The sequence below is a fragment of the Zingiber officinale genome, chromosome 11A (assembly GCF_018446385.1).
Source record: "Zingiber officinale cultivar Zhangliang chromosome 11A, Zo_v1.1, whole genome shotgun sequence".
NCBI classification, from domain to species: domain Eukaryota; kingdom Viridiplantae; phylum Streptophyta; class Magnoliopsida; order Zingiberales; family Zingiberaceae; genus Zingiber; species Zingiber officinale.
Window position 1 is genome coordinate 30,003,336 of NC_056006.1, and position 25,015 is coordinate 30,028,350.

General features: G+C 37.9%; 1 protein-coding gene across 1 annotated transcript; it reads left to right on the forward strand.

The window, feature by feature from the left end:
* The first annotated feature begins 100 nt into the window (after nucleotides 1–100).
* LOC122032300 (phosphatidylinositol transfer protein 3-like) lies at nucleotides 101–10,138 on the forward strand. The gene is made up of 6 exons (XM_042591581.1): nucleotides 101–319; nucleotides 7,309–7,394; nucleotides 7,524–7,700; nucleotides 8,353–8,451; nucleotides 8,562–8,804; nucleotides 9,607–10,138. The coding sequence occupies exons 2-6, from the start codon at nucleotides 7,326–7,328 to the stop codon at nucleotides 9,961–9,963; spliced, it is 945 nt and encodes a 314-aa protein (XP_042447515.1). The 5' UTR covers nucleotides 101–319; nucleotides 7,309–7,325; the 3' UTR covers nucleotides 9,964–10,138.
* The last annotated feature ends 14,877 nt before the right edge of the window (nucleotides 10,139–25,015 follow it).

Here is a 25,015-nt window from a genome sequence, read left to right on the forward strand (position 1 = left end):
AAAATCGTATTTTAAAGAAATAATAATAAGAGTCGTCATTAGCTTTCAAGCTTAAGCTCGGAGTTGTAAAGTTTTGGAAACCAGGGACGGATGAGTAATAATCCATGAATTTGTCCGCAAGTGGTGCCTGTCCCCGCACGTGAAGCACATGTTGGCCGTCGGATGGTTGATCGCAGCACAAAAATCCCGTGTAATATAGCGATGTTCCCCGAGTCATTGACTCATTTCCAGGGGCGACGGCATCGCTTGACTCAATTCTCGCCGGCGATCCATCTCTCCGTCCATCGCTTTCGCCTTCCGTCTCTGGATTCTTAGGAAGGTAAGTCCGCCTCGTTCCCTCTCTCTGCCGATTTGTCTCAGTGCTTATTGTTCTTGCTTCTTTCTAGTGCACTCGGTGCCTTTAGCTTTCTTTTGGAATGTTATGATCTCGGACGCGTTTGTCTTGGAATTAGTGGGTGTAGTTGATCATTATGGCACATTTCAGCGACTTGAATCACCATTTGGTTTGAAGGAAACCTTGTCAATTTCATGTGTTTGTTGTAGTTTGTTTATCTGCCAGGGTAGCAGTAGCCAGCATTAGGTCTTTGCTCTTTTTTTTCTTCCTTCTTGAATAGCATTAGCTTTTCTTGAGTTAAAATGGAAGCAGGTTTGTAAAATTAAAAATCTCAGTCCCACTTTCCTTGCTGTGAGATGGAATTATTGCAACCAAGGAAGATAATAGCTGGTTCATCCTTCAATTGCACACTGTATCTTCTCGATCTTGATGGAACTTGCTTGTTAGTTTATGTGATTTATGGAGAAAACAGTCATATTGCATATAAGTAAGTGCAAATAATTGGTATTCAGCTAATGGGAGGTCAATTTACAACATGCTCGAATATATTAACCTTCTTCGGTATTCCGACCACTAAAATCTGACCCATCTCACCAACTTGGCCAATGCTACACAACTAATCTAGCACAACATTAGTAGGCCACATCATCAACTGTTGTTTAGACTAGCTCAAATTTGTTATTTGGCAACAGAGTGTTGACTACTGGCTTAAAATAAACAACAACACAATTGAAGGCCTTAAATTGATTAATCATTTTAGTCAGCAACTCAACCTATTAAATACCTCTATCTTCACAGAGATACAAAGTGAAAGGGATCATAAACAAATGTTAAAGAGATAAGAGGGGAAAAAATGTCATATAAGGCTAAGGTCTGATGCCCGTCTGGTTCAAGAATCATAAAGCATAGTTTGAAATCTCATACTGTGTCGAGTGAAACAATCGAAATGTATCGTTCCATTAAATTACCGAAACTCGATACCACTCGACACATACAATGACTCCTTCCTGTGTTTCATCTCCTTCCTTCTTTAACTTCAATCTATCACCGACACCATGTATCGAAATAATATCGTTTTTGATCAAAACTTCAGCACAGTTTGAGATTTTGAATCTTGTATGAAAGATTGCTTCCAGTAAATTTTCAACCATTGACCATTCATTATTATGTTGAACCAGGTAACACTAAACCTGGGTGACTGACCCCACCCCACGGAAGTTTCCCACCTGCCACCTGGGTAAATCGGGAAGCACTCGTGATGGGCAGCTAGAAGCCCAACATCCGTGGTTGCGCGCCTTATTTGGAGAAAAAATCCCTACAAATGTGTCATAGCTAGAGATCGAATTACAAGTGCCTAGGTGACAATTAGGCGTCCTTCCACTGCACCGTAGCTCGGGGCATTGACCATTCATTATTGTAATAGTTTAATGTTACCAATTGAGCATCTTAGTATCTTATTTATTAATTAATTCAGTGCATGTTGCCTAAGTCAATAAATACCTTGTTCACTTTGAAGCTTAAAAGCAAAATCAAGCATGTTGAAAACCTTGCAAACTTGCTTTGATGAATCATTTTAAGGATATACATTACAAACGTAAATAAGGACACAATTGACAATAAGGATTTTGTGAAGTATTTTGCTTAAATGCATGAAGAAATACTAGTGTCCTGGCACTATGATATAGGTAACATTGTAATTCGTCAATGGAACAACATGGAGGTATCTTTAACCAAATATATGTTGCATACTTTTTCAAAAATATTATCCAGAATGTCTTAGAAAAAACTATTGATAACTTATAGAAGGATCCAAGGAAATATGATCTTGCAATAATAAAGATATGCTCTATTTGAAGTTCTTATCCAAAGTCCAATTAGTGTCTTAAAGAAGAGCCTTAATATATATATATATATATATATACACACACACATGAAATTATACAACTTGTCCTCCTTAAACATATTTTGAATGTTCAACATCAAAGAACTAGATTCTTTGATATAGTCCCTTATAGAACCATTCTGTTTGAGACATTTCAATTCATCTTGTGCAACTCATGAAGTGTTGCTGAGAAGGAACTAATCTTTCATTTCCTTCTTCAACCCATCTCAAGTGTCATTTCCTCTATAGAGACCCCCGAATTTGATATATAGTAGCCTCCAAATTGGCAATCTTTACAATCAGATTGTAATCATCTTCTCCGTCAGGGACAAAATTGATTAAAGCTTCAACATTCGTAATTTCTTCTCTGATCTCGTGATTGACTTCATGCATTCTTCTATGCTTTGATACCATTTCTCACAGGTTCAAATTCCTGCCTTAGAAATGTTCTTGTTCGGCCACCAAGTCCCGCACTTGATTCAACCAACTAATACACCTCAAATGCTCATAAGAATGCCTCCCACAAATGACCGACGAAAGTCACAAGCAAGCAACATAAAATGTATATGAAATTTTCCAACCTCTATTATTCACAACAATAATAAAGGATTACAAAGTGGAACATGACAAATTAGCTCACTCTCTCTTTGTCGCCGCCCAACCTTGCATATTTATAATGCATAGGCGGCGGTTGGCTTGGCAGGTACATGGAAGTTTTTCTAACTACCTTTCCCACATGTACAAAACTGTATGCCCACATCATTTTGTTGTTTTGGCACCATGCCAAGGGTCAGCTTGCATGCCTTGTCCTTTGCCTAATCCCGACATCGCGACTTAGGTGAAACAACCCCCTTGCTGCTCCATTTGTCATGATGCATTGCATACACCCACCGTATGTCATTACTCACATTTCCTGCAAGTTTGCTTAGCTAAATGCTCGAACCTCTTTAGTACAATCCCATCTGGACATCCTTGCACGTTGCCTTAATTCTTGTTGCTATTTGGCATGCCTTGCTCACATACCCAATAGGCTGGATCAAAGGAGCCGTGCCTCAATCCTTATTCCAAGTTTAAGGGGCTAACAAACCACCCCTACCAGAAGAACTCGATGTCCTCATTGAATGCTTTTGTATGTAGGCCTCTTTCTCCAGCATACCACCAATGACCTTGCTAGAAGTATCCATGTGACATCGATAGTCCATTCAGAATCAAGCAATCGCAGAGGCAAGATTTCATGTCTTGCAAACTCCCTTAAAATAATAACAACAAAATCAGTCATCTCAACCTTTATATCAGGTTCATTCTTAATCAAGGCAGTCAAATAAGATGTCTCACCACTCTTCAATACCTTTTCAAGTGATACCACAGATATGTTGTCTGTCTTCTACTTATCACGACCCTTCCCATAAAGGTGCACACAAATGAACAAAGCAAGGATTTGACTCTTGTATCAACATGATCCTATCTAAGCAAGATAAGGTACTGTCTTTGTCTTCCGCAAGAAATCAGTTCCGAGAATGAGTTGAAAATCCTCAAGGTAAATCACCATCATATTTACCTTCCCAACCCAAGTGCCTAGTAGTAATAGAGACATTATAATCTATACCCCAATAGCCTGTGTCGTTAAATTCTATTTGATATAACTTGGGCATTTGCTCACTGACAACCCATATGATTGCACAAGTTTGGCAGATACAAAGATATGAGTGGCCCCCGTGCCAACAATTGCATGAACAATTTTTCTGTTCATTTCCACAGCAATGTGCAAGAGTAGACAATGCGCTCGCACCATGTCCTCTGACATATTGGTTAGCAATTCAACAAATTCAAAATTAATAATTGGATTCAACAAATGTAAAACGTTAACAAGAGAAACTTTCTGTTTTGGGCATCCAATGTTCTTCTCCACCAAGAGAGCATTTAAATTCTCACTCAAGAAAATCCCTTGCCAAGTGGCCCATTGCACAAGAAACAACCTTGGTTCTTCAAGTTGTTCTTTCCTTGGGATGCAATGTGATCATTCTTGCCTTTCCACTTATTGTTACCCATATTGTTCTTCTATTCCCCTTCCTTATCCTTTCAATTGTTCATGGATTTGGAAGACATTAACCAAGGCATCAATGACAACAATTGCACTAGGAAGATCCTTCACATTCTACCTTCAAAGTTCTATCCGTGCCCAAGGCTGCAAACCATAAAGGAAATTATACAACTTGTCCTCTTCAAACATTCTCTAATGTCTATACTCAAAGAACTAAATTCTTTGACATAGTCCCTCACATAATCCTTCTGTTTGATACGTTTCAACCCATCTTATGCAATCCATGAAGTGTTGCCTGGATGGAACTGGTCCTTCATTTCATTCTTCAGCTAATCCCAAGTGTTAATATTTTGCCAACCAGCATTGGAATCATCCACCATGCATGTTCTCCACCATAATTTTGCATAACCACCTAGGTACATATTGAAAATTGTCACTTTCTCAATTTCAAACACCCTAGTACTACATCATATCCCACAAGAAATTTTTAAGTTCCCATTGCTTTTGCAAAATGACCAATTCGAAGCGCAGACCAACATTATTCATACAAATCTGAGCCATTTCCTCCATCAGCCATAGTAGCCTCCAAATCAATAATTTTTACAATTAGATTGTAATCATCTTCTCCCTCATGGACATAACTGATTAAGGCTTTAACATTTGCAATTCGTTCTCTAATCTTATGGTTGACTATGAGCATCTTTCTATGTCCTGGTATTCACAGGTCAAATTTGTGCCTTAGAAATGTTCCTACGCGGCCACCAAGTCCTACAATTGATTCAACCAACTAATGCACCACAAATGTGTTGGTGCAAGAAGCACCAGATGATCGAACCCAAGTTTTGATAATGACAAAGAGTTCAAAGTTAAGGGTTATTATGGTTCTAATAATTTTGACTGAATGCACAGAAAAGTCCTAAGTGAGTTTAGGTAAGGTAAAAGTCCTAGTGAATACTGGGCATGTGAAAAGCCCTAGATGCGGCTAGGCAAGGAAGTCCTGGTCCGAGGGGCTAGGCGGAAGTTTTAGCAGGTCGAGGACATCAGACGAAAAATCCTACTAGTCGAGGACAGTACGTGAAAGTCCTGGAAGTCACGGATACTAGGCGAAAACTAGACGGGTCTGGGATCAGACATCCAGCAGAAAATTCTGAAGTCTCGGATGCTGAGCAAAAGTTCAAACATTTTGAAATACTAGTTTGACATCAAGTAAACTCTCTTAAGAGGAGTAGGTGAGGATATGTTCCACGTTGAGAGAACAGTAGGCATCGGTTCGACCTAAGGTTTCACGGAAATCTGAAAGTCAGAACCGGACAGTCCTAATACTGTCAAATTCATTCAAAATAATATATTTTGCTAGTTGTGCTAACTCTGTGGTGTAGGAAATCGAAGCTAGAAGATTGGCTAGAAAATAGGCATTCAGGCGCCCGTCCAAGCGCCCGGACTGGGTCTAGGTGCCTAGGCTAGGCCGAACTCAGTCGTCCGTGCAGATGAGTTGGCGCGTTCCAATTAGTCGACACACATCAGCATCCACACACCCGAGAGTGGTCCAGGCGCCTAGGTAAGAATAAAAGTTGTTGGATAGAGTTTTGACGCAAGAATGCTACGTGAGAGCGCCCGAGACCCGTCCAAGCACCCGGAGGTGGCCTATAAAATGGACTTTGATCAACACCTCAAGAGAAACAACTTGCGCGTTTCTCGAAAGATGACTCAATTGTAACGTTGCTCTGACAACTAAATGCACGAATTTTCGAATCTTTAGTTGTCGGTATAATTTTGTTTATAGCACTTAAATTATTATCAGTTTGTACTTGTACTTATTCAGAATTATTAGTGGATTGTCCAACAAAAGCGATCGTCACCTTAGAGTAGGAGTCGCTACAGGTTCTGAACCAAGTAAGAACGTGTTAGTTTTGTCTCTGTTGATTCTTCGTTTGAATTCTTTCTTTTCACTGCGTATACTATTGATTTACAAAAAAAGTGAAAAAACCACGAGCGCTATTCAACCCCCTCTAGCGCTTTTCGATCCTACAAAATGCTCACAATAAATGCCTCCTACAAATGACCAACGAAAGCCACAAGCAAGCAACACACAATTTACCCAACCTCTATTATTCATAACAATAACCAAGGATTACAAAGTGAAACATGACTGATTTGCTTACTTTCCCGTTGCCACGACCCAATCTTGCCTATTTATAATGCATAGGCAGTGGTGTTAACTTGACAGTTACATGACAATTTTGCTAACTACCTTTTCCACATATACAAAATTGTTTGCCCATATCAATTTACTGTTTTGGCACCATGCTAAAGGTCAACTTGCACGCCTTGTGCTTTGCCCAAGTCTAGCACCAGGACTTAGGCAAAACAACCCCCTTTCTGCTCCAACTGTCGTGTCGCATTGCATGCGCCCATCACATGCCATCATTTACATCTTTTTCAAGTCTGCTTGGCCAAATACTCAGACCAACACATCCAATCCTCACATCTATTCGCTACAATCTAAGTTTACCTCCTGCTTGACATGTAAATTGTATCTAACAGCCCTGCACGCTGCCACAATTCTTGTCGCTGCCTGGCTTGCCTTGCACACATGCCCAATAGACTGGATCAAAGGAGTAGCTCCCCAATCCTTATGCCTAGCTTTGCCATCAAGTTTCAGGGGCTAACATATATATATATATATTTGTTTTCATTCTAATATTTAGTTGAGAAGTTTTTTTCCATGCAGTGGTAGTATATATATATATATATTTGTTTTCATTCTAATATTTAGTTGAGAAGTCTTTTTCCATGCAGTGGTAGTAGTTTCTGTGGGCCTAACCTAGAAACTTTATGACCTGTGTATCATCAAAGCATTGGTATTAGGAAACTATGACATCTGCTTGTTTCTCTTTCTAGCACTTGAATATATTATATACTGGCAAATTGAAGTAGCTGTGTTGCTAAGCGATTCGACCAACTAGGAACATCTTGCATTGAACTTCTATTTATTTTGTACTTAGTATACTTGTCTGACAGTTTCTTCTTCTATCTAATTGCAATTCTTAGGAAATATACGACGAGTGATGAGTTCTGTTGACTCTGGCATGAATTTTTCAGAAAAACAATCTTTTTCTGAAAAACAAAGGGAAAAGGTATTTCTGATGGATAAAAACTGTACATTTTTACTTGTCTGTTAATTTAAGTTGCAGGGGTGATATGTATCATGAGTCTGAGTTTTTCCCCCAAATCCAATTATTCATGTTTTTCTGTACCCATTCCAGATAAATGAGGTAAGAGCATCACTGGGTTCACTGCCAGATAAGTTACGTCTTTATGCTTCTGATGTATCAATTGCAAGATATTTAACAGCAAGAAACTGGAATGTTCAAAAAGCAACTAAAATGTTAAAAGAGACCTTGAAGTGGCGACTTGAATATGAACCAGAAAAAATTCATTGGGTGAGTAAACTCTTTGCTCTTGCTCTTTTCCCTTCTGTTGTATTTTTAAAGATAGTTTTGTTTTCTTAAGTTCCTATCTCAGAATATTCTGGAAAGATATTTTATTATGAGTGGATTTGAAATTTCCAGGAAATTTGTGAAGATTCTTCAGTATGTTATACAGGTTCCTATGTAAATTTGACTGTGTAGAGCCTATCCTTGAGATTTCTCAAATGCCATTTCCAGGAGGAATTTCATTAGAAATCACGTCACATATATCTTTATGGTTTGTCAATTTTCATTTTTTTCAAATGAATGAATGATTCCCCGATAACACCACCATTAAAAGGAATGGAAGTATTCATCCTTGTTTGTGAAGTAAGATGTAAGAGATTGGCTTAGGAGCTGTTAACAGGTCGAAAAATAAGAGAAACAGAATAAACAGAAAGTTCTATCATGTTATTTTGGAAATAATCTCAAGCTACTGAGAGAATGTCTATACCAAGCCAAATTTTATTGGTTATACTATACCTCTAAATGTTTTATGTATCAATGGAAGTCATAGTTTTGGATTTGTTTAGAAAAGTTTTGGTAAGTTTGTTACTTTTCTATATGTCCTTATTTGGGTTGTTGAACTCATTTCTTGTTGCTATTTCTTCTTAATTATTTTTAGGATGAAATAGCAAGTGAAGCTGAAACTGGAAAAATTTACAGAACAAGTTTCTCGGATAAATTAGGAAGGAGCATTCTTGTCATGAGACCTCGATGTGAGGTTTGAATATACTAAGACTGTTCTTCACTCAAGATTCCGAGTTTTTGCAGTTGGTAAGACATATTTGCAGGTTGTGCCTAACTTTCCACATCTTGATTTTCATTCTGTAGAACTCAAAGTCAATCAAGGGAAAGATTAGATACTTGGTATACTGTATGGAGAATGCCATATTGAATCTTCCATCTGATCAGGAGCAAATGGTGTGGCTCATTGATTTCAAAGGATTCGACCTGTCAAATATATCAATCAGAACAACCAAAGCAACAGCTGATGTATTGCAAAATCATTACCCTGAAAGATTGGGCTTAGCCATACTTTACAACCCGCCAAAGTTCTTTGAACCTTTCTGGAATGTATGCATCCTCCTTTTGCAAATTATATATCTGAACATTTTGACCTTGTTACTTTTTTGTGATATTATTTTGTTTATGGCTCTGCATCACAAAACCAGTGTCTGAATCCCAGAATAAAGTTTATTTTTCATTTGCTAATGCTTATCCTTGTCCATACTTTCAAATTTAAGTATCCTGTGTGGATCTGCTATTGCAGTTCTGATCATAAAGGATGAGCTAACCTTGTGCAAGCAATATACTTATTTCATAAATTACATGATTCTTTGCTCTCAGTAAATCATAACTTCTCTCCTTTCTTTTTCATCAAGGAAAAAAGATGCTTTTGTTGCTTACTCAATCTCGTGGATATTCTTTAAACCCCTTTTATCTTTAAAGACACAAGGACACATCCAGCAACTTCCTGTAAAACTTTTTCTAGATTGGCTTTTCTAGTATTGAGATATTCTATAAATTTAGATAAATCTCTCTAGTCTTGGCATTTTTTATCAATTTTGTTCAGTTCTTAGTATCATACTGTTTTTAGGTATATGTGAAGACTGATTCTCTATAATCTGATTTTCTACCCTTCTTTTTTTGTTAAGATCTTCTAATATTCATTAATTTATTTTGAAAAAAAAAGAATTCCTAATTATTTTTCTGTAAAGATAAAATTGCAAGCTAGAAACTACTCTCAGAATCAATACATCTAATATTATTCTTTTTATACAAGTGCCAATTTGCAGAATATATTGGTTCTCATGCTGCCTTATCATTGAATTGAGATCCATATTAGTTGGCTTACTTAATCTATGTTTTTTCACAGATTGCGAAACACTTGCTCGAACCAAAGACCTATAGAAAAGTAAAGTTCGTATACCCAAATGATGACAACTCCAAAATGATCATGGAAGAGTTCTTCAATATGGATGAATTAGACTGTGCATTTGGAGGAAATAGCCAAGTGGGCTTCAACATTAATGATTATGCTGCTAGGATGAGAGATGATGAACAGAGAATGCCCTTCTTCTGGTGCCAAGAAAATGGTTCATCCCCAGAAAAATCTGCAACTTTAGATGATAATTTTAGTGCTGGAAATTGTGAATCAGAACCAGATTCCAGAGGAACAACAGAAAATGGCGTTGTTGGTTCAAGCAACACCATAGGTACTTCATTGCCTTAAATAATTTCAGGGAGTGGAAATGATCAGTTGTTTCAATGTAATCCAACTGATAGAAATCTTTGCTTTAACATTTTCATGTTTCTGGACCAAATATTCAAAGTTATGAGCATGAAATACAATTGTTGCTTGCTACTACTCTTAGAATAAATTTGACTGAGTCTTTCTTTTTCCTACTTATACATATTGAACTAATTGTTTTAGAAAGATTAAAGAGTACCATGGCATTCTTCTCTTCAATGTTATATTTGTGGATTAGATTGTTTCAGTTTGAAGTTTTTTGCACCCATAGGCTTTGTTTGATTTGTGGATGGAAGAGAATGTGAATGAAAATAGTATAGAATGGTGATTTTGTTCCTTTGGTTGGTTGCGTTAGTTGAATGACATGATAAATGGAATGATTCATATTTATTTTTGGTTTGTTCAATCAATTTGATTCTGATATACTTGGTTAATCCAATTTGGCAATCCAATTCATATTTATTTGGTTTCTTTTGACTTGTTTGATTCATCCGGTTTATTTGATTTGTTTCATCTAATTATTGATTTATCTTGCTAGCTTGCTCTATCTGCCCAAACAAACTGCATGACCTACTTATTTTCCTGGGATGGATTAGCGGGAGCGCTAGGGAGAACGTATTCATTTTTTTTTTTTTTTTTCCAACAATGACCTACTTATTTTCCTTGTCCATCCATCTATTATTGCTCATTTAGCTGGCCCCTTGATGGCTCTACCCAACTGGTTTGCTGTCCCCCTTGATGGCTCGGCCCAATTGGTATGCGTGTCCCTTTTGATGGCTTGACCCAACTAGTTTGCCTATGCCACCATAACCCACCTGATTCATATAATTTGTTGAACTTGTTCAATAAACTCGACTTGTCTTGCTTGTGCAATTCATATTTGTATCTTAATTTCTACTTTGGACATGAGATGATAAATAGTATTATATTTAATAGGCTGTAAATGTTTCATCTAGAACATTGTAGAATGGGTAAAATCAAGGAATGAAATGTCGTTCTGTGTTACCTGACATGTACTATTTTATCGAGCGGCCGAAACCGACACCGAAGGCATCCTCGTCTCGATTCTATTGTAGGCAGTGCGGGAGGAGTTGCGAGAAGCCTCCGGTGGAACTGAAAGAGTCAAGACACTTCTGGAGGCATCGAAAGCGTCCCACGACGCCTTCGACGTGGGACACCTTCGGCGACGCCTCCAGCACCGGCGGAAGCCTTTGGCGACGCCCTCGGTGTCGTCGGATGCGTCCGGCAATGTTTCTGGTGCTGTCGGACGCGCCCGACAACGCTGAACGCGTCCTTGTCCTCCCCCGCGACCTGTCGCGCCGCACCTCGCCTTGCGTTCTATTTTTCTTTTCTATTTAATTAATTTAAATACTCCTTAAGGTAAGTGTGATATTTCGAACAAACTTTTATAAACCTAATTAAATTATCTTAATAAAATATATAAAATTATATTTAAAATTAAAATAAATTTAATAAATTTTATTAACTAATATTCTAAAATTTTATTTTTCAATGTTTTAAATTTTATTTAAATTTTTTTAAAAAATATAATAATTCTATTTATATTCTATTTTTTTTTAATTATTTTGTATTATTTTAAATTTCATTTAAAAAATTCTTTAAAAATTCTAAAAAAAATTAAAATATTCTAAAAAATTGTAAAAACTTTTTAAAAATTCTAATAACTTAGATTTATATTCTGATAATTTTTTATTATTTTATATTTTTTTTACTTGATATTTTTTACTATTTAAAATATATATTATTTAATAAATAAATAAATAAATAAATAGTTAATTTATATAATTATTATATATCTTTGTATTAATTTGTATACTTATTATTATAGATAGAATAATTTTAATTAAGTTATTGATAGATTAATTTTATTTAAATAAAATTATATTTAATTATTTTTTCTAATAATATTAAGTTGTTCAATAATTGAAAACTTATACAAATCAATATACAACTTTTTTTTATACATACTATAAATATATTTATCTTATAATTACTATATATAAATAAAAAAATATCGAAATTATATCGACATGACACGATACGATACCGAAACTAGACTGAAACCTCAGCACGGGTCGAAATTTTAAATCTTAGATAAAATAGAATAAGCTATTTTTTGAATAGATCATTACACTTAAACTATTCATCCAAACATTAAAATGGAGTTATGGAAGGAATAAATCATTCTCATTTCATTCCAATCCTATTGATTTGTAAGAATAATTATTTTACTACCTATAAATTCCCTAGAATAAGGATTTCTATGTTTGTTTAGAAAAATGAATACTAGTGCAATTGAATTTTTATTTCTCAACTTCCTCCTTAGCTATTTCTTACTCTATTGCATGAAATAATAACTCGGTATCTATTATATTCTCCAAGTGATACTTATCCTTTCTCTTGATTTCTAAGGACCATTAGGGCACGAGACAGATCGATTGAAAGTATGAGGTCCACTATATAGGTTCGGATGAGCTAGTCAAACTAGATGGATCAGGTAAACAAAAAAATAATTTTGGTGGCCTTAATAGACTTATCGTGTCACACAAAAAAAGGTAAATTGAATGAGTTGAGCAATTCGTACAAGCTATTGGACAAAGAAGAACAGACAAGTTACGTGGGAAGCCTCTAATAGACGGAGTAAGTTGCACGAGCTTGCTATTCTAAACGAGCCAGTTGGGTACAACAGAGTGAGTATTCAAAATAAATCCAACAAGGAGGTTGGACTCGACATAATAGGTATTGGTTGGGTTTGGTAGATTGGTCGAGCTGGTAGGAATAGGATTGGATGAATTGATTGGGTTGGATGAATTAGTGGATCAATGAGGTTAAGTAGGTTTAATTGTTTTGTTTGGGTTGAATGATTCAATTGGGCTAAACGATCAAGTTGGGTCATGGGGGCATGATGGATGGATTAAGGAGGGTGAACTCATTAAGCTAGATGAAAGACTAAGTAGGACAAACTAATCAAGTTCAACTATTGGAGTGAATTGAATTGATTGTGAAAGACAAACTAATCAAACTAGACAAACTGATTGAGTGGTGAGTTGTATGACATTGATTGAGTCAAGTGGGTCGTGCAAATCAAACGGATTGTCAAGCGGGTCAAGCAAATTGAGCCACCCATAGAATGGAATTGATAAGGGTTAGAATAGATATTCCTTAGAAATAGAATTGACAATGAATAAAATAAGAAAAATCTACTCTTTAGTTTCGATGATAGAATGAAATAGATATTTTATTTGATTCCTATGTTTGATTTGTAGGAGTGTTTTATGTGATGGACAAGAAATAGTTTCATAATGAAAAAATATTCCTCAACAAAATACATTGTCTAGCAAACAAACTTGCATAAACCCACCTGACTCAATTGGTTCTAACATGAATGTCTTTCTTTTTACCCTACTCCCTTGACCTCTTTGATTGACTTGACCCACCTAATCACCCCACCTATTACAATCCATCTTGCAAGACTTGCCAACTCTCCACTTTGATTAGTCTTCTTGGTTTGATTTCTGTGGACGACTTAGTCGAATCATTTAGCAAATGGGTATGTTTGTCTTGATTGGTTCATCTTGCTCGATTGATTCGTTAAACTTTGGCTACCTAACATGCTCAATAAGTTACTTGGCTCCATTTGTTCACTAGCTCAATTAGTTCATCTCATGTGTCTCATTCTTCTAGCTCAATCAATTGGTAACAATTGATCTAATGTGATTGTTTGGTCAACTTGACCTATTAAAGTGATTATCATTGACTAGAATATCATTTTTGCTAGAATATCATATTAGAGGCTCCATTAGATCTGAGGTTGAGTATACACTTTTTTTTTTAAGTTGAAAATATCCTTTATATTTGTCTAAACACCATGTTGCTTAAAACATGCCACATTAGCTAGAAAATTATACCAAAGTCCACATGAGAGTCTTGGTAGTGTTTAGGTGGTTTTAGTGAAATGACCCACCAAGGTATTTTTAGTCAAACAAATCTAAGGTGGAGTGTTTGTCATACCTCGAATCAGCCTCGTCCAAACAAGGAAAAGTCTAATCCAAGGAGTGATATGACCAAGTAGATTGTTGGAAAGCTTTTGAGGAAATTTTGACAATATCTTCTAAGCTCTTTTGAACATAAAATTATATTGGGTTGCTTATAACAGATGTCAATCGTACCATCTTTGTCTAAATGGGAGGTGGATATCAACCACACTATCTTTACCTAGGTGGTACTTTATGTTGGGGGTTACAAAGTTACAAACATAGTCTCACGTTGAAAACACATAGGAAAAATCATGAGTTTATAAGGAAAAGATATCTCTATAAAACCTTTTGGGTAGAGTCCAAGAATAAACCCATGAGGGTTTAGGCCAAAAGTGGACAATATCATATCATTATGAAGATATCTAAATTCCTTTTAGTCCTAATAATTGGTATCAGAGCAAGGTCGCTCTTCACCGGAATAACTATCGAAAGAAGCACGAGCTAGAGTCATGATCCAAGATTGAACCATGTAGGTGAAACCTTGAACGAAGTAAGGGAGACCCTGAGTAGGTCAGTGACCTGATGCTTGATGGAAGGCTCTGAGTAGGTCAAGAGTGACCCGATGCTCTAGGGGAGACCCTCAGTACGTCAAGAGTGACCCGATACTTGAGGGGGATCCTGCGATCCTTTGTTTGGGGGGGGGGGGGGAATTGTTGGGATTATAAGGTTGCAAACATAGTCCCACATTAAAAACATATGCGAAAAATCATGGGTATATAAGAAAAAGCTATCTCCATTGGTATGAGATCTTTTGGGTAGAGTCCAAGAGTAAAACCATGAGGGCTGAGGCCCAAAGTAGACAATATCATACCATTATAAAGATATCTAAATTCCTTTTGGTCATAACAATTGGTATCAAAGCAAGATTGCTCTTCACCGGAATAATCGCCGAAAGAAGCACGAGCTAGAGTCATGATCCAAGATTGAACCATGTGGGTGAAATCTTGAACGAAGTAGGGGAGGCCCTGAGTAGGTCAGTGACCTGATGCTTGATGGAAGGCCCTGAGTAGGTCAAGAGTGACCTGATGCTCTAGGGGAGACCCTCAGTATGTCAAGAATAATCCGATACTTGAGGAGGGATCCTGCGATTCTTTGTTTGAGGGGAGGGGGGTTGTTGGGGTTGTAAGGTTGCAAACATAATCCCACATTAAAAACACATGCGAAAGATCATGAGTTTATAAGAAAAAACTATCTTCATTAGTATAAGGTCTTTTGGGTAGAGCCCAAGAGCAAAACCATGAGGGCTTAGACCCAAAGTGGATAATATCATACCATTGTGGAGATATCTAAATTCCTTTTGGTCCTAACACTTTTGACCATGCTTTAGGCGATCGTGCGCAGTCGAAGCGAGGCTGGCGAGGCTACCGAGGCAGGCAAGGCATCGTGTGAGCTCGAAGGCGTTGCCCAAGCCCGACAATAGGCCCGGATGCGTCGCTCGAGGCCAGCGACTAGCTCAGGCTCGCCGAGGAGCCTGGAGGTGTTGCCCAAGCCCGATGATAAACTCAGATGTGTTGCCCAGGCTAGGCAATGAGCTCAAATGCTTTGCTTGACCTGAGGACGAGCTCGAACGCGTCGCTCAGCTCGGCGACGCGTCTGCAGCATCATGCGATCCCGACGATTCTTCCGAACTTTATGTTACTTCATGTTAGGTAAGAGGTGTCAAGTTAGAATTTAATTAAATAATTTTATATTAATGATTTTAATTAACTCTTAGGTATGATTAGGATAATTTAAATAAACTTAATTAAAACCTAATAAAATTATTAAATTAATTTAATATATATTTAAAAATTATTTTTAAATTTTTATTTTTATTCAACCGCTAGGCACTGCCATAACTACTAATACTTAAATAACAACAACATCGTAAAGTATCAAATGATATCCAACAAACTTAGATTCAAGTCCATTTAAATCCAAACAACACCAAATTCTAACAATACAAGCATGAAAACATGCAATTCGCATCAATTTCAAAACTATAATCTATGATTAATATCAAAAATCAATACCCACGTCAATTTTGATCAAAAATCAAACCTATTCTAGGCATTGCAATATCCCTCTTTATTGCCTCTGAAGTAATGGTGACCAAGAGATTTAAGATTCGAATTTCAACTGTGATGCATTATAGGATATTTTTCCTCTAATGAGAAGCGGGCCTAAGAATGCTAGTCGTTCGGATAGGCCTCCATGAGCGCTTTTATGGGCCGGTCATCTCAAGATTAGTTGGTTTAAAGAATATTCAGAACTGAATATGGTGCCAACTGAAAAAAAAATCTCTCTTTAGTTATGTATGGTCGTAAAACACCTCCAACTTGAGTCTAGAGGAAATCAACTAAAGGGAAATGATACAAATAAATATGACAACATAAAAAGAAGTATATAGCAATGTATCTAACAACAACATACATACTATATTATAAAACCAAATATATATATATAAAGAAACAACAATAAAAATGAGTGCAAGGGATGTATACAAAAAAAAATCTCATCTACACAACTTATTAGTTTGAAAATCATGCAATTTCTGTTGGATATTGGGGCCTTAAATAGACCAAAACGATTTAGAGGAAGGAAGCCATCAATTGTTGAAAGTCGTAATTGACTTCAAAATTGAAATCTACGATTCGCGTAGATAGATTTAGACTATTAATTTGCTCAAAACCGATTAAGGGTGAATGAGAAATTAATGTTTAAAGTCAACCCAAAATAACATTTGTTATTCATTAATAAAGTGCATAGGAGAATAGTCCCACATCGGAAATTTTCGATGTGTATTCTCTACTTATTAATGAAGATGTGTTAATGGAGTTAACACAAAAAATAAAAGGACAGGTGACCCCTTAGCCCAGGGCGAGCAGGTGCTCGCACCTGTGAGCCCGCCACCCGCCACGTGCGCACGTGCGCAATGGACGCTTTGTAGGCGCACTTTGCACTTCCGACGTACGCATCGTCGCGAGGAGCATTGAGGAGCTTAAATTTATGCTCCAGGTGACATTGCAGTGCCTGCGTGGCACTCGGGTGACGTGTCAGGCTCTTACCTGACGTGGGACGTTCGTCGTCGTTGTATCTTGGGAACGAATTGCAACAATCCGTTAAGCACCGTAGCGGAGCAATATCGTTTACGGAGATAGTGTCGAACACTAGCCTCAACGATCAGTTTGCATACTCCAGAAGCTACCCGTAGACAACAGTCGTAAACGATATTTCCTGCAAACTGATATGGCTACCAACGACATTCCGACGGCCGTTCCGACCGTCGTTCCGACCGTCATTCCGACAACCATTCCGCACGGAGAAAAGCCGGAGAAATTCACCGGAACCGACTTCAAAAGATGGCAACAGAAGATGTTGTTTTATCTAACAACGCTAAACCTTGTACGGTTTTTGCACGAAGACACGCCAGCCGCTACGGAAGGAAGTAAGGCTGCTAGCGATGCGTGGTCTCATGGAGATTTTCTGTGCCGCAATTATATACTCAACGCCTTGGACAACACGTTATATAACGTATATTGTTCTCTGGAGACGACAAAATCTTTGTGGGAATCCCTTGAGAAGAAATACAAGACCGAAAATGCTGGATTGAAGAAATTCATCGTCGGTCGATTTCTGGATTTCAAGATAGTGGACTCAAAAAGCGTCTCATCTCAAGTCCAAGATATGCAATTAATACTGCATGATCTGGACGCCGAAGGCATGAAGCTGAACGAGACATTCGCAGTTGCTGCGGTAATTGAAAAGCTCCCTCCATCATGGAAGGATTTCAAGAATTACCTAAAGCACAAGCAAAAGGAAATAGGGCTGCAAGATCTGATCCTGAGGCTACGAATAGAAGAGGATAATCGAAAGCTATCCGACTCCAGAGGAACCAAGCGGACTATAGACGAAATGTCCAACCTGGTCGAGCCGAACGCCAAAAAGCCGAAGCAGTTCAAAAGGAAGGCTCAAGCAAAGAAGTTCAAAGGCTCCTGCTACAACTGTGGAAAGGCAGGACACCTATCCAAAGACTGCAGACGCCCAAAGAAGCCAACCAAGGGGCCAAAGGATGTTGCGAATCATGTCGCAACCTCTCTTGAGGACTTGGATCTCACTGCGGTTGTATTTGAAGCCAACTTGGTGGATACCAACCCGAAGCAGTGGTTCATTGATACTGGAGCAACTCGTCATATCTGCTCCGATAAAGCAATGTTCTCCAAGTATACTCCGATAAATGACAGGAAGCTCTATATGGGTAATTCCACGACGTCGCCAATTGTTGGACTCGAGAAAGTTGTTCTGAAGATGACGTCCGGAAAGGAGCTAACACTCATTGATGTACTCCATGTTCCCGACATCAGTAAGAACCTAGTTTCTGGAGCGGCATTGGTAAAGGCCGGATTTAGGCTAGTGTTCCAGTCAGACAACTTTGTACTTACGAAGAATGGTGTCTTCGTAGGAAAGGGGTACCTAGAAAAGGGTCTATTCAAAATGGTTGTAATGCCTGTACTCCGAAATTTTGATGGTAATAAAATAAATGCTTCCAGCTATGTTGTTGAGTGTTTTAATTTATGGCATGATCGACTCGGACATGTGAATAATAATACTCTCAAACGTCTCGTCAAATTAAATTTATTACCAAACGTCAATGTTGACGGAACACTCAAATGTGAAGTGTGCGTGGAAGCGAAAATGACGAAACTACCTTTTCATTCGGTGGAAAGGACGACAACTCCTCTAGAGTTAATACATAGTGATCTATGTGACTTGAAATTTGTGCAAACTAGAGGAGGTAAAAAATATTTTATTACTTTTATCGATGACTGCACAAAGTTCTGTTATGTCTTTCTTTTAAGAAGTAAAGACGAAGCCCTAGAGGCGTTCAGAACCTATAAAACAGAAGTTGAAAACCAACTTGACAAACGAATTAAAATAATTCGAAGCGATAGAGGTGGAGAATATGGTGCACCGTTTGATGAATTTTGTACAGAATCTGGCATTATCCATCAAACAACGACGCCTTACTCACCTCAATCAAACGGTGTTGCCGAACGTAAAAATCGGACACTAAAAGAAATGATGAATGCCTTGTTGATAAATTCAGGCTTACCTCAAAACTTGTGGGGGGAAGCAATATTATCGGCAAATCACATTCTCAATAGAATCTCTCATAAGAAAAATGATAAAACTCCATATGAACTATGGAAAGGCCGCGAGCCATCGTACAAATACCTGAAAGTGTGGGGGTGCTTGGCAAAGGTCGAAGTACCTAAACCAAAGCAAGTAAAGATCGGACCTAAAACGTTCGATGCGATATTTGTCGGATATGCCCATAATAGTAGTGCATATCGTTTCCTAGTTCACAAATCAGATATTCCTGATATACATGTGGGAACAACCATAGAATCTCGAAATGCGATATTCTTTGAAAACGTATTCCCAAATAAAAAGGGAAATGTTGAAAGTGATAACAACGGAAGTTCAAACAAAAATGACGTTACCGAACTTAGCTGTTATAAAAGGACTATTGAAGATCAAAGTGAAGAGCCACGTCGTAGCAAACGGGCTAAAGTTGAGAAATCGTTCGGGCCAGATTTCATGACTTTCATGTCAGAAATGGAACCAAGAACATTAAGTGAAGCTCTCTCTAGACCCGATGCTCCAATGTGGAAAGAAGCTGTCAATAGTGAAATTGAGTCTATCATGAATAATCATACTTGGGAATTAGTAGACCTTCCTTCTGGTAATAAACCATTAGGTTGTAAGTGGATACTAAAACGTAAGTATAAAGCTGATGGATCAATTGCCAAGTATAAGGCCAGACTTGTAGCCAAGGGGTACAAGCAAGAGGAAGGCCTTAATTACTTCGATACATACTCACCGGTGACAAGGATTACGTCCATACGAGTGCTAATAGCCATTGCAGCACTGTATGACCTTGAAATACATCAAATGGATGTTAAGACTGCATTCTTAAATGGTGAGTTGGAAGAAGAAATTTATATGGAGCAACCCGAAGGGTTCATGGCTCCTGGAAATGAGAAAAAGGTGTGTCGACTTGTTAAGTCGTTGTACGGACTTAAGCAAGCGCCTAAACAATGGCACGAAAAATTTGACAAAGTAATGTTGTCAAACGAATTCAGAATAAATGAATGTGACAAATGCATTTATGTCAAAAACACACCTGAAGGCTATGTAATTGTCTGTCTATACGTAGACGACATGCTAATAATGGGCAGTAATCATGATGTAATCATAACTACAAAGAAAATGTTGACCAGAAATTTTGATATGAAAGATATGGGTCAAGCAGATGTTATATTGGGAATTAAAATTCTCAGGACATCAGAAGGGATAGTTTTAACACAATCCCATTATGTAGAATCTGTATTGAAAAAATTCAATGCGTACGATCTCTCTACAGTGAAAACACCTATGGATCTAAGTCAACACTTAGCAAAAAACCATGGTGAGACCATATCACAGTTGGAATATTCTCGGATAATAGGCAGTTTGATGTATCTCACAAACTGCACACGTCCGGATATTGCCTGTACGGTCAACAAACTGAGTCGTTTTACGAGTAATCCAAACGACACCCATTGGAAAGCATTGATGCGAGTTCTCAGATATTTGAAATATACTATGAACTATGGATTACATTATGGAAAATATCCCGCTGTATTGGAAGGATATTGTGATACTAATTGGATATCAGATACAAAAGACTCCAAATCCACTAGTGGATATGTATTCATGATCGGTGGGGGAGCAGTATCTTGGAAATCCACTAAGCAGACTTGCATTGCTCGGTCAACTATGGAATCCGAGTTTATAGCACTAGACAAAGCAGCTGAGGAAGCTGAATGACTGCGGAATTTCTTGGAAGATATTCCTAGCTGGGTGAAACCTGTGCCTGCCGTACTAATCCACTGTGATAGTCAATCGGCGATTGGAAGGGCACAGAGTAATATGTATAATGAGAAGTCACGACATATACGTCGTAGACATAATACCATTAGGCAGTTGATCTCGAATGGAGTGATTGCAATTGACTATGTTAAGTCTAAAGATAATTTGGCAGATCCTCTAACGAAGGGGTTGAGTCGAGATCAAGTATACTGCTCATCTAGAGGAATGAGATTAAAAATCTACAACTAAAAACGACTGTAGCGGTAAGCCAACCTTGATGACTGGAGATCCCAAAATCTTGGTTCAATGGGACAACGAAGTTACAGAAGTTGTGGTCCAGCACATTAGATAGTTTATCTCTATCCCAATCCTAGGATGAATTTATGCTGTCCTACCTCATGTAGTGAGGTTAAGCTTATGCTTTTAGTGACTTCTATACCTGATAAGGTGGAGTATGGTAGGATACTCTTGATAGAAGTGTCACCTATGTGAGTGTGAAGACAGGCCGCTTCAATGAAACACTCATGAATCCAAGATGGTATCCATGGCCGAAACGGAACCAACCATGAGAACCTAAAGTAGGTGAGATAGATCTCTGTGTGGGTGTTATTGTCTAAGTATACACCAACAGCTGAGCAGTTCAAGACATCACGTTCACTGCGCAGCCTAGTATACTCGATAACATTTCACTACGGAAGGTTCAAAGCCACAAGCTACCTCTCCCGATGCAGTGACTTATCGATTGGACTCTTGAAAAATGTCAGCATGCATACACGCATTGCATTAATTTCCATTCATGTGGGGGATTGTTGGATATTGGGGCCTTAAATGGACCAAAACGATTTAGAGGAAGGAAGCCATCAATTGTTGAAAGTCGTAATTGACTTCAAAATTGAAATCTACGATTCGCGTAGATAGATTTAGACTATTAATTTGCTCAAAACCGATTAAGGGTGAATGAGAAATTAATGTTTAAAGTCAACCCAAAATAACATTTGTTATTCATTAATAAAGTGCATAGGAGAATAGTCCCACATCGAAAATTTTCGATGTATATTCTCTACTTATTAATGAAGATGTGTTAATGGAGTTAACACAAAAAATAAAAGGACAGGTGACCCCTTAGCCCAGGGCGAGCAGGTGCTCGCACCTGTGAGCCCGCCACCCGCCACGTGCGCACGTGCGCAATGGGCGCTTTGTAGGCGCACTTTGCACTTCGCACGCCTGCGTGGCACTCGGGTGATGTGTCAGGCTCTTACCTGACGTGGCAGCGCCTATGCGGCATCCTCGTGGGCAAAGGGAGATGACTGGACAGTTGACTTAGGGAATGGATGGATACCGTTGATCAACGTTGATCAAATAGATATGATGAATCGCTTGTGATGCGATCTAGAGCGTTGGATCGCAAAGAGTAACGATCTGACGGCCTGGGATGAGGCTTGATCTGAAGTATCGAATCAATGGATCCAGATCCGATGGCTGATGACAATAGGCGGGATCTGAGGGTCACAACTCCTCAGATCTGATGGATGAGATTGAAGTGGGCTTGGTGAAGGGTTACAACCCTTCAGAATAGATGATCTAGATCGATCCAGCCCAAGGAACACATCCACTCACCCAAAGGACACTCAACCTCTTCGTTCAGTATAAATAGAACCCTCCAGATGATGGAATACTCACTCAATCTTCTCTTCTCTTCCTCAAGCATTCATCACATCTTGTGCATTCAAGAGTCCAAGAAGTCTACTAAAGGTTCGCTGGTCTCGGAAGTCGGAGTGCTACGATTCCGAGACGTTCGTCGTCGTTGTATCTTGGGAACGAATTGTAACAATCCGTTAAGCACCGTAGCGGAGCAATATCGTTTACGGAGATAGTGTCGAACACTAGCCTCGACGATCAGTTTGCATACTCCAGAAGCTACCCGTAGACAATAATTTCAACCATTCAAAAACATCGATGATACAAGTATACGAAGACCAAACACTATCCTCATGCACGTATATTAGTTGTGCGTCATTAGTATGAGGGTTGAAGCCTAGAATAATGTGCATTGTCAATGCCTACCAATGCAACGTCAGGTCAATGCCATTATATGAACATTATATAAATATTGGTTGACATCATTATGCAATGTGTAAATAACATCAATTTATCTAACTTGACTAAGAAAATCTATTAGTTTTGTGATCCCAATTGTCCCCTAGGACCAAACCCCCACCCCTAAACCATTTTCCACTTCTTAATCTACCCTAAGATGATCTCTAATTTGTCTCCTAGTAGAAAGGTGCAAACTTTGTACCTTTTTGAGATCTATTGTACAAATATCTACAACCATTTTCCAAACCTTCCCACATCTTAGACTTTGATAATCAGAGTTAGACTTGTCTTCTAATTAGTTTTCTATAGTTAAACAAGTTGTTGAGTTGCTCTGAGTTCCCTTCACAAAGTCATTCCTTATAATTTGTTGATAACAACATTAAGGAAACAATCTCATGCCTTGAGGCTATCTTCTAAGGTTTAAGGATACTTACCATGAACCAAACAAGGATTTATGTTCTCCAAGGGATCCAAATAAATCTCCATTAAGTGTTTCCTTAAACCATAAAGAACTCGAATTGAGTTCTAAATCTCAACCTAGGTCTGCTTCTCCCCCTTGGCGCCTCTCAATTTGATGCTCTCATTGCTTCCTCGTAACCTCCCCCTTCCTCTTATAGCCGCTAGTTACTAAGAAAGGAGTGCCTCTGCCCATAGAGAAGAGGGAAGGAAGAGGACTTGTAGAACAAGAGGTTTGGAGGAGAAGAGATGTTTGCCTAGCAATTGATCGACTAGGGCAGAAGGAGGTTTTGGTCCCTCCTCATGTACACACCATAAGTTGGTAACACTTTTTTCCTAATTGAGGATTTAGGTTTTGAGTTGTCACATTATATTAATTTCATTCAAGTCTCCTCATTTGCAAATTAATTATTAACTCTCCTTACTAAGCACTAAGCACCTAAGTTAAGTAAATTGTTTTACTAATTGCTCTAAAACCAATTTGCTCACCTAGCTCAACTCATCTACATGATTAAAATAGATGAACAATCCACTGACAAAAGATTTGTAATGACCTCGACAATCGTTCAATAAATAAAACACTATTATAAGCATGATAAAAATATATATAGATAAACATGGACACAAAATATTTTCATGTATTTTTGAGTTGAAATAGGACATCAATGCGCTTTTGATGACTCAAATTAAGGTCATTATGGGAAAAAGGAAATCATACACCAAGTTCAAAATCTTGTGCCACACCGAAGTTCCAATCTATGACTAGAATCATACAATTTCTATATCGTATCAATGTTTTGTTTTGATGTATGATGTTGATAATAGATTAGAGTTGAAGAAGGAAGGAGATAACATAGGAAGGAGATATTGTCTATGTCAAACATGATTTTAAAGCTTGTACCGTGTCAAGAAAAACAATTAAAACATATCATTCCGCTAAATTACTAAAATTTATTATCACTCAGCATAAAGAATGTCTCATTCCTTTACTTCATCTCCTTCCTTCTTCATCCTTTAATCCGTCATCGATACCATGCTTCAAAGCATCAATACGATCTCAGAACAATATCTTTCTTGCCAAAGATCGAAACTATGACATGACTTGAGATTTTGAACTTTGGAGTTGAATGACATCGAGTTTTAGTGATTTACCTGAACGATTATTTTACCTTATACGACATGAGATTTCAAACCATGATCATACATATGTTTCTTGCGTGTCATAGATTGAATGCTCAAGTATTTTTGAGTTTAAAGTCATTTTTTGAATTGAAAATGATCATCAATTTGTTTATATCCAAAATACACTATTGGACAATTTACATTTTACACTAGATGCTTTTGTAGGACTCTCAAGTAGAGTATTTAAATGGTTTTTTTTGGGTTAAATTGGTTTACAAGTTGAATTGGTTTAAACACCTTAATACCTAAAACATATCATTGTATATGAGAGACATTGTGTGTCTTATATTGTCACGCCCTAAATAGTCCTTGCCAGAAGAAATTTCGACAGCATCTCCCTTATACGG